Genomic DNA, 14490 nt, shown 5'->3' on the forward strand with positions numbered 1-14490 from the left:
CAAATTGTGGAAAAAGATTTATACCCAGTCCTTTTGACTGTCAGGCCTGTACTCTTTCCAGTAGCCCATGGTTATCCTGAACAACCCACTCAGGGAAGACTCAGGGAGAGCTGCTGGTTTCCTGGCTCTCCCAAGCAGACCCACATGGCCTCAGAATTTGCTAAATCAGATCGTGTTTACGTACACCGATGCATGAGATTATACGTCAGCTGTTCCCACACCATCTGGCATCTGAATGCAAATATTTCTGTCCTCTTAGAAACAGATTTACAAGGCCAGAAAGAAACTGACTGTCTTGTTAGGTTTCTGTCCTCAGAAGGCGCTAGACAGGGAAAACTTCTGAGGGGATTTCCTCCTGAGTCCACTCTGTGTCATCCCGACTGGGAGCAATGGCTAAGAGTTTCCTATCTTCACGGAGGTTATAATCTAATGGGAGAGACACACATTAAAATAAATTGCAGGTAAGGGAGAAGACACAGCATGTAAAGATAGGTATACAAGTGATGTGAAGTATAGAAATCTGGGCTAATGTTCAGGCTTTAGCCAGTTTTAGGCAATCACCACTGGATGTTTACTTGAAGTTCCACTCTCACAAGGGCCCCTTAGCCACCTTCTGTAGTGGATTCTCAAGGTCTATCAGCTTTTCAATATCAAGCTTGAATTCCATGTCATTATTAATTACTAAGTGTAAAAAGGAGTCAGAAAGGTCTTTACATTTCCTCCCCCTCTTCACATAACTCCTTGTATTACATACAACATACATAATAATTATAGTATCTATTAATCATTAACAATGTGTCAGGCCCTGCATTACTGTACTAAGCTCTGGAATAGACCCATTCTATATAGATGGGACACAGTCACTTGTCTCACACGAGACTCAAAGTCTAAGTAGGAGGGAGGACAGCTATTAATTCCCATTTTACAAATGAGGAAGCTTGGGCAGAGTGAAGTTAAGTGACTTGACCAAAGTCACAGAGCAGAGAAATGACAGAACTGGGATTATAACCAATGTTCTCTGTCTCTTAGGCCTGTGCCCTTTCCAATAGATCACTCAGGGCAAAAGAAACTGGCCCAGATGACTAACCTCAGGAACTGAGAAAATATGGCAAAGAGCTTACTTGGTCATTATGGAGGCCATATTTACAAAACTAAACCCCAGTTTTTATGTCTACTCCTCTGAAATAAAAAATTCCATAGGATGGGAGGGTAAGAACAAACACATGAAGGTGAAGGTGCATATGGAGGTGAAAGCTGCAAAGAGATGGGATTGGTTTGGGCTCAAACATGTCTCAATCACCTCCAGTTGTCTGCCTGCTGCCAAGCATCACTCAAAGTCATGTAAATCAATTCTAACCAGATACTGCTACAACCTAAACTGCTGGACCTCATGGAACTACAGTGGATGCAAACTGAGCAATGCTGGGTTTTATATGCAGCCACAGGATGGGCTAAATTTCAAATAAGCATGCTTCCTTTCAATACTACCCTTCCGGTTTTGGTAAATTTTTCAGAACTTTGAGATTTCTGTCACAAGTCTTTATCCCTGTGTCATCTTTTCTGATTTCATTATAAATATTGTCATTGTTACTATTATTTTATTTTTTAAGTGTTCCCTATTTTAAGTGTTGTAATAGATACAAATTAATCAGGTTGTTCACCTTTCGTGTGCCACATGGGGTTCATACTCTAAATTGTTCTCCTGTACTTTTGCTCAAACTTGTTCCTCTGTCTTTCACCTTCCCATTTTAACACCCTTCCTCTTCTCCTCATTTTAACCTCTTCTTCCCATGTCTCCATTTCTCCTCTCTGGCCCTGCCATTATATATCTCTTTCAGTCCAGAGATTTGCTCCTATTTTTCAGGTTTCTTTCCTCTTCTCTAGAATGACCAAATGTCCTTCATTAGATAGAAGTGTCATAAAAACATATGACTCTCCCACCAAAAAAAAAAAAAAAAAAGTAAAAATGAACAAAAGGGTCCTGGCAATCTAGCCTTAGTAAGTACAGTCATGCTGGCAGCTTGCTGAAGTAACAGTGACCTCATGTGTATTTTTGTGCATATGTGTTTGAGGTGCTCATGTATGAGTATGTTTGATCTGCGTGTGTGTGTGTGTGTGTGTGTGTGTGTGTGTGTGTGTGTGTGTGTGTTTGTCTAAATGGGCCTATCACTTCTGTCTGTATTTCTCTTTCTTTTTCTGTCAATCACCCTATATCCTCTTTTTGTCTTTCAACTCTCTCTCCTTGAATACCATTTTACTCCCACTTTACTTGTGCCTTTGGCCACATTTCTGAAAGCACCCCCTTTTATAACCTTCCGGAATCTTCCAAAGCCCTGCCATGTATTTCTAATTGAAATATTCACAGTCATTTCCCAATTCCTGATCTCATTTCACAAGTCATACTGGGTGAATGGTCAGGATACAGGAATATAGGGAGGCAGAAGGAAAAATATGGAAATGGAAGGAAGAGAAGAGAAGGAAAAGTAAGATGGAAGAAATGAGAATGTCAGGTAAAAATGATGGAGGGAAGAGGAGTTAAGACAAGAGATTCAGACAAAAATATGAGGCAATGAAATGCAGGAGAAAAAAACAAGTTTTTTAAAGTCATGCTATTTATTAATAATTCATTGTTATGTATTTTGACATAAATTTCACTGCTATTATAAGGCAGCTAATGGTCCAAATCTCAATTGAACTGTTCATGTAACTACATGTTTGAAAGCAAAATGTAGTTTGGAATATTGCTACTCTTCCTGTAGATAAATATATCTTGAGACACTAGAATAAAATTTTGGCTCCATAACCAGAAAATGCTGAAAGAATAAAAATATGTAGTTCACAAGTTTATTATAAAAATCAATTGGATTTATGCTACCTGCTGTGGGCAATAGAAATAAATATGATATAAAATTTGAGGTCATAATAATTATATATAGATATCAAATGTATAATCGTGTGAAATATATTAAATTACACAAAACTCAATTTTAATGAATCCCTAACCCCCATGTAACAATATATTTTCTCCAAACATTTCTTAAATATTCATATATGCAAGTATATGTTCACCTAGGAACAGGCCTATTTACATGTCAGGCAGGCCTCTGGTTTTTTGGCAAGACATTACAGTCTGACAAGTGGAAGATAACCAGATGTGCACAGTCTTTGTTAAGGCCATAACTAAAATTCGCTGCTTTTGTCTGCCCTATTAGCACTGTGCTTTTTGTCCTAGTACATTATCAAGAGGCTTAAGACAGATTACAGAGTCAACATCAGCAATACCTGCATCTCTCCCTCTAGACCGTAAACTCATTTGGGGCTAGAAATGTGTCTGTTATATTGTTATACTGTACTCCCAAATGCTTAGGACAGGGCTCTGCACACAGTAAGCACTCAAAAGATATGAATGACTGACTGGGGAAAAGTAGAGTGCCATTTGTTTCATACTTTAATAGTTTAAAAATTTGCATTCATCACCATCACCCTATATCTGTAGAGAAGAGCAAAAAACTGTACTGAGTTAATCTTCAGTGACAAGTGGAAAAATCAAAATTGACTAGTCCCCCTAGAACATGAATAAAAAAGAATAAAATTACAAAGAAAATGTCATACTGGATCACCTGGCCCAACGATAAGAAACAATGCTGAAACAAACAAAATGATACGGATCTTGCAAAATCCTCATAGTTAGTTATGCACCATATAATAAACTTATAATTATCCCATTACATATGTATCTACTCAACCTTCTAACTTCTCCTAACATATCCGAGTTTTTCTTTAGCAGTTCTTTCTCTACAATCAACCATTATTGATTGTATAATCACCAAACCTGTCCACATGAAATCAGAAAAATAACCAAGAGAAAGTTCCTGGGATATTAACCTAATAAAAATAAATGAACTTAATATGTAAATAAAAAATAATCCAAAAAGTGCATTCACACAGAAGCCAAGAGCTCTGTGTGATTGTGTCTGACTAATTAACTAAGTAGTGGTTGTTGAGCCATTATCTAGGTTGTTAGAGAAGCAGCATGGCCCAATGAATAGAGCACGGGCTTGGAAATCAGAAGAACTTGCATTCAAATACTGGTTCCACCACTTGTCTTCTGTGTGACCTTGAGCAAGTCACTTTACTGTCCTATGCCTCAGTTACCTCATCTGTAAAATGGGTATTAAGATTGTGAGCCCCATGTGGGACAGGGACTGCACCCAACACAATTTGCTAGTTTCCATCCAGCACTAAGTACAGTGCCTAGCACAGTGTAAGTGCTTAACAAATACCACAGTTGTTGTTGTTATAATTATTGCCATTGTTATCATAATAAACTTTCCATTTTGCTAAAGGGAATCATATACTCTCTGAATAAAAGATGTATTTTCTTCAGCAGATTGAAAGTGATGTAGATGCAGAATTTAACAAAATTTCTATTTTCTGCCTCTGGCCATGTCAGGTAATATTTTTGTGATATGTTCTCTTATAATTCATGCTAACATACACAAAACTGTACACTGAAAATTAGCTATGGGAAATAATGTAGAAAAAAAAGGCCAGAGGAAACAAGTACAGGGGACAAAAATAATATGAGATCATATCTACAGAAGAAAGAAAATACAAACAAATTTGATAGATGCCATAGGGAACAATTTTCTGCCTAACTTTATCATACGAGTGACTATCCTTCTGTTTGAAGCACAGAGTAAGAAAAACTGCAGTTCAAATATCACTTTACAGTACTGTACAAATTGAGACATGATCATGCTCAAATGAAAGATAGATTGTGAACCAAAGGAAACTAAAGTTATAATCAGAAAATAAACTTCTAGAAAATAAATTTACATTTAAAATTAAAATAGAAAAGTGTTTCTTCTTTCCCATATTCCATATTAGGACATGGTATTTGATAGGAAATTCACAACAGATAGAACTATAATCCTCTAAAACAGATCTTTAAGGCCAAAGTCGGATTCTTTTTGTTGTAATTATTATATCTATCTTCCCATTTAGAGTGTAAAACCCTAATAAGCAATATTGGTTGTATTTTCCTAAGAATTATATACGGTAGTTGGTTAGTAAGTACCTTTACTTGTCTCATCTTATGCTGTTGACTCATATCCGACCCACAGCCACACCATGGATACATTTCTCCCAGAACACCCAACCTCCATCCATAATTGTTCTGGTAGTGTATCCATAGAGTTTTCTTGGTAAAAATATGGAATTGATTTACCATTGCCTCTTTCTGCACAGTAAAGTCGAATCTCCATCCCTGACTCTCTCCCTTGCCACTGCTGCCCAACACAGGCAAGTTGGTTTGTAGCAGATTGCCTTCCACTCACTAGATCAAACTAGGATTAGAATGGATATGCCTCTGCTTGACTCTCCCTCCCATAGTCAAGACTGGTAGAGTACCGGAAACCCTCCAGGTGCAACTCCGAGAGGGGAAAGTACCATTCTTACTTCTCTCCAAACAACCACCACTCTTGGTCAAAATCCTGTCATTTCATCAATACCTTTACAACTGATTTCTCAATTTACAGCCTTTCTGCACTTTCAGTATATTTTAAAAGCTTCAGACCTTCATTTTTCTAAACCATCGTTCAGTAAACATCTCATCACCCTCCAAAAACCTTCAGTGGTATTGTTTCATTGCTCCTGATGTGTCTGTCTTCACTCTTCTCCCAATCTATAGTCATAGATTGTTAGACTCTCGAAGGCCACAGTTCATGTCTATTTCCAATTTTTGTACACTTTTTCTGCTCTAAATACATTGCTCTGCACCATGAAGCACTTAATAAATACTACTATTATTACTACTACTACCACTGAATATGACTGTTGAGAGGGACACCAGTAACAGAAGATGAAGAAGTAGATATTTAAAATGGGGAGAGCTGCTGGAGCTGCTGCCTTGAAGTCAGTTGTGAGAAGGGTTTTCTCGCTGTGGAGAAATATAGGGAGCCATTGGAAGTTTATCAGACACTGAATAATCACCTTGACACTCCTGCTTCCAACAACTTGATCATGCTGTCTGCCCTCTCTGGAATTTCTTCCCCCTTAAAATCTTCCCTTCCTGTCTTTAGAGGCCTAATGAATCCCAATCTCCTTCATGGAAGTAATCGCCCTTCCTCCCTTTTCCAACTAACTGGTATCTCTGTGTACAATCAGTTATTAGTCATTATTATTATGTTAATAATATTCCCATTAAGTGCATAGTCTATGAATACTGATATTAGCTATGAATATGCCTAAAGAAAAAACTGCTTATGAAAAACCATAAAGTCTTTATAACATTGCAATAATTGACTACTGTAATGGTAATAATATTCAAATTCTAATCAAATATAAAGTTAATCAAGTTTAAGATTTAGATGCATTCCACTTACCTCCCACTGAATTGTTCTAAAATTCACTTTACCCTACTTCCTTCCTTATGCCTTAAACCATGAGAATGAAAATTGCTTTTTTTAAAAAAATTATGACTTCAGGAGCAAACAAGCTGCGATTAAGACCAAATTATTTATTTCATGATAGTGTTTCCCTTTAAACTAAAATTAATGTCTGTTTTCATTTCACATCACTTCTGAAAAGTGAAACAAGTTTTTTTGATATAAATCTGGGAATGACAAGGTGGCAAACTAAATGATTGATGTTTCACCCTCGTGGAGAGTTATTTACCATCATTGTCTATTATTACAGTCTGTAATGGTGATTTCCTCTTCTAAACGTTTCTTCACCCTACACTATAGATTTGTTGTGGGCAGAGATAATGTCTATAAACTCTGTTGGTACAGTATAGTACAAAGCTTAGTACAGTTCTCTGCACACAGAGTAAGCGCTCACTAAATACCATTTGATTGATAATGGTACTGAAAAACAATTAAGGAAATACAGTTTAAAAGAATCTCATATTTCCAAATATCAAAAAAACTTTTTAAAATGCAATAAAAATAGATGCATTTGCATAATGAAAATTCACTTTCTTTGAAGTTTGTATGGTATCATATAAGGGATCAGTTTATAAAAGGAAGGAAATAATTTTCTCCATTGTAATTCATATCACTGTTTCATTTCTGTAATTTAGGGAAGCTAGGTTAACCTCAGGAGAGTGGTGCTGAAGTCTCCTCAAAGTGAGGAGGTCTGTTATGTATGGACTGATATTTGGAAAACTGGGCCCAAGAATGGTAATGATCTGATCAGGGCGACTTAGTCTCCCACCAATCATTATCTTAGTGTGCGTCTCAGGGGAGTTTGAGTTTGTGCAAACTTCCCTTGTTTTTTAATAATGGTGGTATTTGTTAAGCACTTACTATGTGCAAAGCACTGTTCTAAGCGCTGGGGGGATACAGGGTGATCAGATTGTCCCATGTGGGTCTCACAGTTTTATTCCCCATTTTACAGATGAGGTAACTGAGGCCCAGAGAAGTGAAGTGACTTGCCCAAAGTCACACAGCTAGCAAGTGACAGATCTGGGAGTCGAACCCATGACCTCTGATTCTGAAGCCCAGGCTCTTTCCACTGAGCCTATGTGTTCCCTAAAAATGGATAGAAAGGAAACTGTATACATGTTCAGGTTGTAAATGAAGTATTGCAACCCCTTACCAAAGGGAAGACCTTGTATAATGATGTATAATGGAAGCAGCAGCTGAACATCAGTGAGTAAGGGAGATGACTATGACAGACATTCTTGATGCAAATCCAGACTCCATTCCTGATCCAGCTATTATTCATATCGATATGTATTTAGCAGTAATTATGAATATAAGCTTTGGTGAGGTTACAGTTTAATTATTTCCATTTTTCTTTGCAAGGCTACGTTGAGCTTACTTTAAATATGAACAAATTTATATTACTGCTTTGGAACATTTTATTCACTTAGAAATTGATTCTGTTTAGGTTACATTGAGCTTCAGAAGAATAGTTCATCATTATGATATTTTCAAAGTCAAATTCAAGACATCTACATTTTAAAGTAGGCAGCAAGCAGATGGGTTGTGCACTTTAGAATATGTAAAGCTGTGGCTTCCTGCTCCTGCTACAATATCAGGTTTCTCTTAAACAGGGCAGGATTAACATAGCAACTTTAAAGGTGAAGTCCAGGGCTAAGGTGGGGTTGTTGGATGGGGACGAACACATCACAATGTGGCTCCCAGGCTGCACAAATGGCTACTGCCAGTGGCTAGATGTGGCTCACTAGAAAGAGGACATCCCTGTGAGTCAGAGGACCTGGGTTCTAATCCAGGCTCTGTCACTTGTCTGCTGTGTGACTGAGCAAGTCACTTAATTTCTTAGTGCCTCAGTTCCCTCATCTGCAAAATAGAGATTGAGACCATGAGCCCCACATGGACAGGGACTGGCTCCAACTCAATTTGTTTGTATTCAGCCCAGCACTTAGTGTAGTGCCTGGCATACAGTAAGTGCTTAACAAACACCATTATTTTATTTCTATTATTATTTTTATTACCTGTTCTCCATCCTACTTAGACTGTGAACCCTATGTTGAACCTGATTACCTTGTATCTTCCCCAGCAATAGTATGGTGAATGCTTGGCACATAGTAAGCACAAATACCTCCTATCATCACCAAGAGCATACCCACCACAAAGAGCATACCCACCCCCACCAAAATATATCCCCTTTGCAGCTTCCTGCAGTTCCCAGCCATTTAGGAGTGAAGCCCCAACCTTGCAGAAGCCATGGCTCTGGAAGACCCCAGTCACCTTTCATGAATAAGGAAGGAGAGAGAAATCACACCCTTCACCTGTCTTCTCTCCTCCCTAATCCCAACACAAAAACACTTAGCAGTGAGTGTGCCTAACTTTGGATGAAGTTGCACTGCTACAGTCTAGAGAAAATTCCAAAAATGCAAATAGCTCCATTAGCAGTTGTTAATGGGAGTGGCACCAGACATACAAGCAATCCAATTTTAACTGGGCTAGAGTGGTGATGTTGGCTGAGAGGGGAAGGCTTTTCTCCAGGTCCTAATTAATAAAGGTGGGGATATGAATCCATGTTGTTATATAATCATCACATCATAGCAGCATCATGTGACCTGGGGGTAAAGAAGAGCTGAAAACAATCTATTCACCACAGGCCCATGCGAGTGTCTATCACAACCATGGTCTTCAGAACTACTAGCTCATTGCTTGAGTCTCTGGTTGTTTAAGGGACCTAAAACCAAACCCTACCATTCACTGGGCTAAGTACTCCATTGGGAAAGCAGAAAAAATGGGAAACTTGCATCTGGTTCTAGAGGCAACAGTTAAGAGATGCTAGAGTCTCAACCAAAGATGTAGCCAGTGAGCCAAAGATATAGCCAGTGAGCCAAAGCTTAATTGCAACTAGAGAAATGCAATTAAGAGAGTGAAAACAGAGTAAAAAGAAAGGTACAGAAGTCTAGAGAGGGAAATTCAAAGATGAAATAGAGACGGCAACAGCATGCAGGACAAACAGTGACAGACAAAAATATATAAACTACCTTGGGTCTACTTTTGTAGTATTTCAGGGTGAACACATCATGCCCTGAAGGAGAGGAGGCCCAGCCCACTGATGTCTCCAGTGGAAGGCTGAGAAAAAAAGTCTGCCATACCAGTGGGTAAGGGAGAGTACAGTGAAAAATGATAGAAATTGGACCTACCATGAAGGGTTGGGATGGAAGCTAATGGTCAAAGCAATCTAGGGACTGAATTGCAAACATTCTCCACCCTGAAAACAAGTCACCCATGTACCACCATATTAATTGTTCATAGATCCCTGATGGTTTGATACACAGAGAAGGCATGGTCTGGCATTACACTGGTATTAAGTGGTAGCAAATTTAACAAATAATTATATAACAAAGAACTCAGTTATTTTGGGAGACAGAACACTTTGGATGGTAGTGTCATCTTTAAATATGATTGATAACTATTTAGGATTGTATACAATGCAGAAAGAATAAACATCACCTACTCACTTGCCATTTAATGCTGCCACACCAACTGTGCTTCTGGCAATTGACATACTTGCCACAAAAGTCCACTGTTGACTTTGTGGATCCCACCTTTCAACTGTATTCAAATAACTCCAGCCATCATGGCCTCCAACAGCATACATAGGTCCTTCCAGGACAGTCACGCCTACCAATTGAGAGAGACGATACGTAAATTGAGTTTGTTTCACAGTAATCCATGTGAACATTTTCCATAGCAAAGCTAAAGTTTCTAAAATTCAAACACAATTTGTCCTTTATGATTCTGCCAGTATGAGTCATTTTTATAAAGTGCATGTTAGAGAAGGCAAAGTAAACAAAATTTTAAAAAAATACAGTAAACTGAAACTGAGATCACAGATCATGTCTATTAATTCTATTGTACTCTGCCAAACATTGTAACCTAGTATACAGCCAGTGCAATATTACATGATACTGATTGATTGATTGATTGATTAATGCATTGTGTTGGCTAAAATCTATGCTACTACTTACATGTTCCACTATTTGGTAGGTTTACTACATTCATTCAATAGTATTTATTGAGCAACTACTTTGTGTAGAGGAGTATGCTAAGGGTTGGTAGATAAAAATACAAGATTGGCAGTTAAGATATGATCTCTGATTTGCAGGGTGCTCCTACTAGCCCTGCACAGTACCCAGTGTCTCTCAGGGGTTAATAAGAGAAGACTGCCAAAGGACTGCCAGGGAGAATTAAAAAGTTAATATAGTAAAGAAAAATAAGATTACAAGGACAATAGTAAACACAGTGAGTTGCAATCTCTATGGCTCCTGACTTATCTGACCAGAATGTCCAGTGTCCAATCGTTATAGCAGCCAAAACCACCCCCAAATTTGAAACTTTGGCAAAATAGTCTACTCCTGCCACTGCAGCCAATCCCTTTCCAGTGGAGCAGGTTTGGATCCCCTGTCAGGATTGAGAAGAGACAAGCAGCATTTCATTCATGGACCTTGATAATCTGAAAGAGCAGGATATCCTTCACTGCTGGAGAAGTTTAATGTTTTTTGAAGTGTTCTCAAGAAGCACTTGCAATTAAGTGATTAGTGGAGCAGAAAAAAAAAAAAGAGCCAGGAACTGTAAACATTAAACATAACACAATACGCTACAGCTGTCTTGTGTGCATGATCTCACTTGGACTGTGGGGTGCAGATTGCCCTTTCAGTCAAACATGTACTCATAGGTCAGTCAAACTGTCAATAGTGTCTTCTTTGAAAATGAAAGACAACTATATCATTTTCAATTTCATTATATTTTAGACTCAATTTTTAAGGATGCAGCATGAGTTCTGGGTGTGAGTGTGAGTGAAGAGTCAAAATTCAGATGGAGCCGAAGCAGGGCTAGTCACAAAAATATGCACCTCAGCATAATGATTACCTCCCCTAGAAAGCCAAATTTCCTCAGTGGTAGCCAGATGTTAGTAAATTTCCAGTGAAATTGTACTTTTCAGTTTTACTGTCTTATGCTATTAGTAGTGTATGGAGCTATCAACAACTAATAAAGAATAAGATTACCATAGAATATGCAGAATTAGTTATAGTTATTTTGTGTTCCTTAGAGAAATCTCGATATTTCTGAAATTTTCATTTGGTTCCAAATTCCTTCTTTATCAAATTTTATTTTGAATAAATAAGAATGATAATGACGAGCTTTGGCACAAAAAGCCCAGTGCATTATTTTTATATAATGAAAACAAAACTCTGAATTCAGATGAACTATTACTTAGGAATGAAAAGATGATGGTAGTTGGTGATAAGTGAAGGAACTCTATTTTGTGAATCAAATCAGTCATATTAAATAAGCTTTAGGATGAACAAAACTGAATATATTCTATTTTCTTATAATAAAGATAATCTTAGCTCTTTATTAATATCATTTTGACAGACTGGGAATTTTGAACAGCTTCTTCTCCTTTAAAGATTTACTCCTTCAGGAATTCAAATAATTTCCCAGGAGTGTTATTTTTACAGTGCTCAGCACCAGTAAGCACTGAATAAATACCATAAAAAAGCATGAGCATTACGTGGGAATGTAACATGTGTCAAGTTGGTGGGATAACATTGTGAATACAAGTTCTTGTCATCTGTGTTAGTATATGTTAGCTTAGCATATATTGGTGTTGTTCAGGGAGCATCCCCAAAGTGCACTTTTAAACTTGCAAAGCTATTTCAGTATCTACTTGCATATTAAGGATATAGAACTCTACTTTACTTTCCCCACAACCTTTGTAATGTTCCCAGTAAAAAGAAGCCTGAAACTTAGACCAGCTCCACAGTAATCATGTAGAATCAAGAAAAGTCTACACACTTTAGCAATTTTAACAATGAGAAGAATAAAGGTGTTTGATTTTCTTTACTGTCTTCAACTGTCAGATGCAACTGCAACTATCAGATGCAGACAATGTAAGTGGAATATAAGACTCTAATGTGAACGTCAGTTTCGTGAACTTCAGTTACAGAAAGGGAGTTTTTTGGTCATACTGTTCCCCATGAAAACTTGGTTTGTCTAATTTATGTCTTCATTCACTTAAATAATCATGTAATTTGCCTATCGAGTCACTGGTAAAACACACATTCTTAATTACATTTAAATATTTTGAGAAAGTGAAATGATGGGTTTATAGTAGTAAATTATAATGACAGAATTTCAGATAAAGGTTTTTGAGGTACATTTGTTTGTTTTTCTCCTTCCAATACATAGTACTGTAGTTTTTGAAGTATTACTAATATTAATGACAATAATGGGGGCATTACAGTAATATTATTTTAATAGAGAGATTTCATAAATGTATAAATGGATTAAGACATTAAAATCACAAAGGTATTTAGGTCTTTAATACCTACAGTACTTTTGAATTTTACAAGAAATATTTTTCCTCATCCATATTTACATCTCATCTGCATCTCCAGGTATAAAATGTATCAGATAGCCAAATCCAAATATTGATTGTACAAATTACAAATCAAATTATGGTTGAGGAGGGGAAGAAGGAAGGAAAGCTGTGCCAAGGTGAACCTGAGCACCGGCTATTCCGAGGTCCAAATGCTCTCTGTGAGGTAACTTCTCTGGCCGGAAGAAGCAGGGAAGAAAGATAGGTGTCCCTCACCTCAGTGCCTACCAAATAAGCTGTTGAGGATTCATTCATTCATTCAATAGTATTTTTTGAGTGCTTACTATGTGCAGAGCACTGTACTAAGTGCTTGGAATGTACAAACCAGCAACAGATAGAGACAGTCCCTGCCCATTGATGGGCTTACAGTTTAATCGGGGGAGACAGACAAAAACAATAGCATCAAAAATGAATAGAATCAAGGGGATGTACATCTCTTTAAAAAAATAGCAATAAATAGAATCAAGGTGATGTACATCTCATTAACAAAATAAATAGGGTAATAAAAATATATACAAATGAGCGGACGAGCACAGTGCTGAGGGGAGGGGAAGGGAGAGGGGGAGGAGCAGAGGGAAAGGCGGTGGGGGGGGGAGGGGGCTTAACTGAGGGAAGGTGAAGGAGGAGGTAGAGAGGCAGCAAAAGGAGCAGAGGGAAAAGGGAAAGCTCAGTCTGGGAAGGCCTCTTGGAGGAGGTGAGCTCTCAGTAGGGGATGAAAGGGGCTGGGACAACCCAAGCCACAGGTAATAAAATACCTGTCACCTCTGACCTTCTGGGCAGCAGACTGAGATGTGCAGCAGCAGCAGCAGGAGCAACAGCAGGCTCTGCACCCATGAGTTTTTGGGTGGCCGGAGTATCAGCCGGCCGCTGTGCAAGCAAGAACAGTGGCCCGACACAGGGGCCAAGGGCCGGGTCAGTGTCTTGCCCTACGGCCGTTGGTGGGAGCCAGGCCAGCTCGCCATGGGCGGGGAAAGCACAGGTGGATTTCTCCCGAGTGTGAAGGGAGCATGGGTTCATCCATTCATTCATTCAATTGTATTTATTGAGTGCTTACTGTGTGCAGAGCACTGTACTAAGCGCTTGGAATGTACAATTTGGCAGCAGATAGCGACAATCACTGCCCAACAACGGGCTCACAGTCTAGAAGGGGGTGTCAGACAGCAAAACAAAACAAGTAGTCAGGCATCAAAACCATTAAAATATATAAATAGAATCATAGATATATACACATCATTAATAAAGTAAATGAAGTAGTAAATAATATATACAAATATGCACAAGTGCTGTGGGTAGGGGAAGGGGGTAGAGCAGAGGGCGGGAGTAGGGGCAATGGGAAGGGGAGGAGGAGCAGAGGGAAAGTGAGGGCTCAGTCTGGGAAGGCCTCCTGGAGGAGGTGAGCTCTCAGTAGGGCATTGAAGAGGGGAAGACAATTAGTTTGGCAGATGTGAGGAGCAAGGGCATTCCAGGCCAATGGTAGGACTTGGGCTAGGGATCGACGTGGGACAGGTGGGAATGAGGCATAGTGAGGTTAGCGGCAGAGAAATGGAATGTGCAGGGTGGGCTGTAGAAGGAGAGAAGGAAGGGGAGGTAGGAGGGGGCATGGTTATGGAG

General features: G+C 38.6%; 1 protein-coding gene across 1 annotated transcript in view; it reads right to left on the minus strand.

Annotated features, from left to right (window-relative positions):
* KLHL1 (kelch like family member 1) overlaps window positions 1-14490 on the minus strand; it is a 267920-nt gene that overhangs the window by 32106 nt on the left and 221324 nt on the right. Inside the window, exon 8 of the mRNA XM_001505519.3 lies at window positions 9956-10118. Coding sequence (XP_001505569.1) covers window positions 9956-10118 — 163 coding nt within the window. The remainder of the gene's footprint in view (window positions 1-9955; window positions 10119-14490) is intronic.

The sequence above is a fragment of the Ornithorhynchus anatinus genome, chromosome 2 (assembly GCF_004115215.2).
Source record: "Ornithorhynchus anatinus isolate Pmale09 chromosome 2, mOrnAna1.pri.v4, whole genome shotgun sequence".
NCBI lineage: Eukaryota > Metazoa > Chordata > Mammalia > Monotremata > Ornithorhynchidae > Ornithorhynchus > Ornithorhynchus anatinus.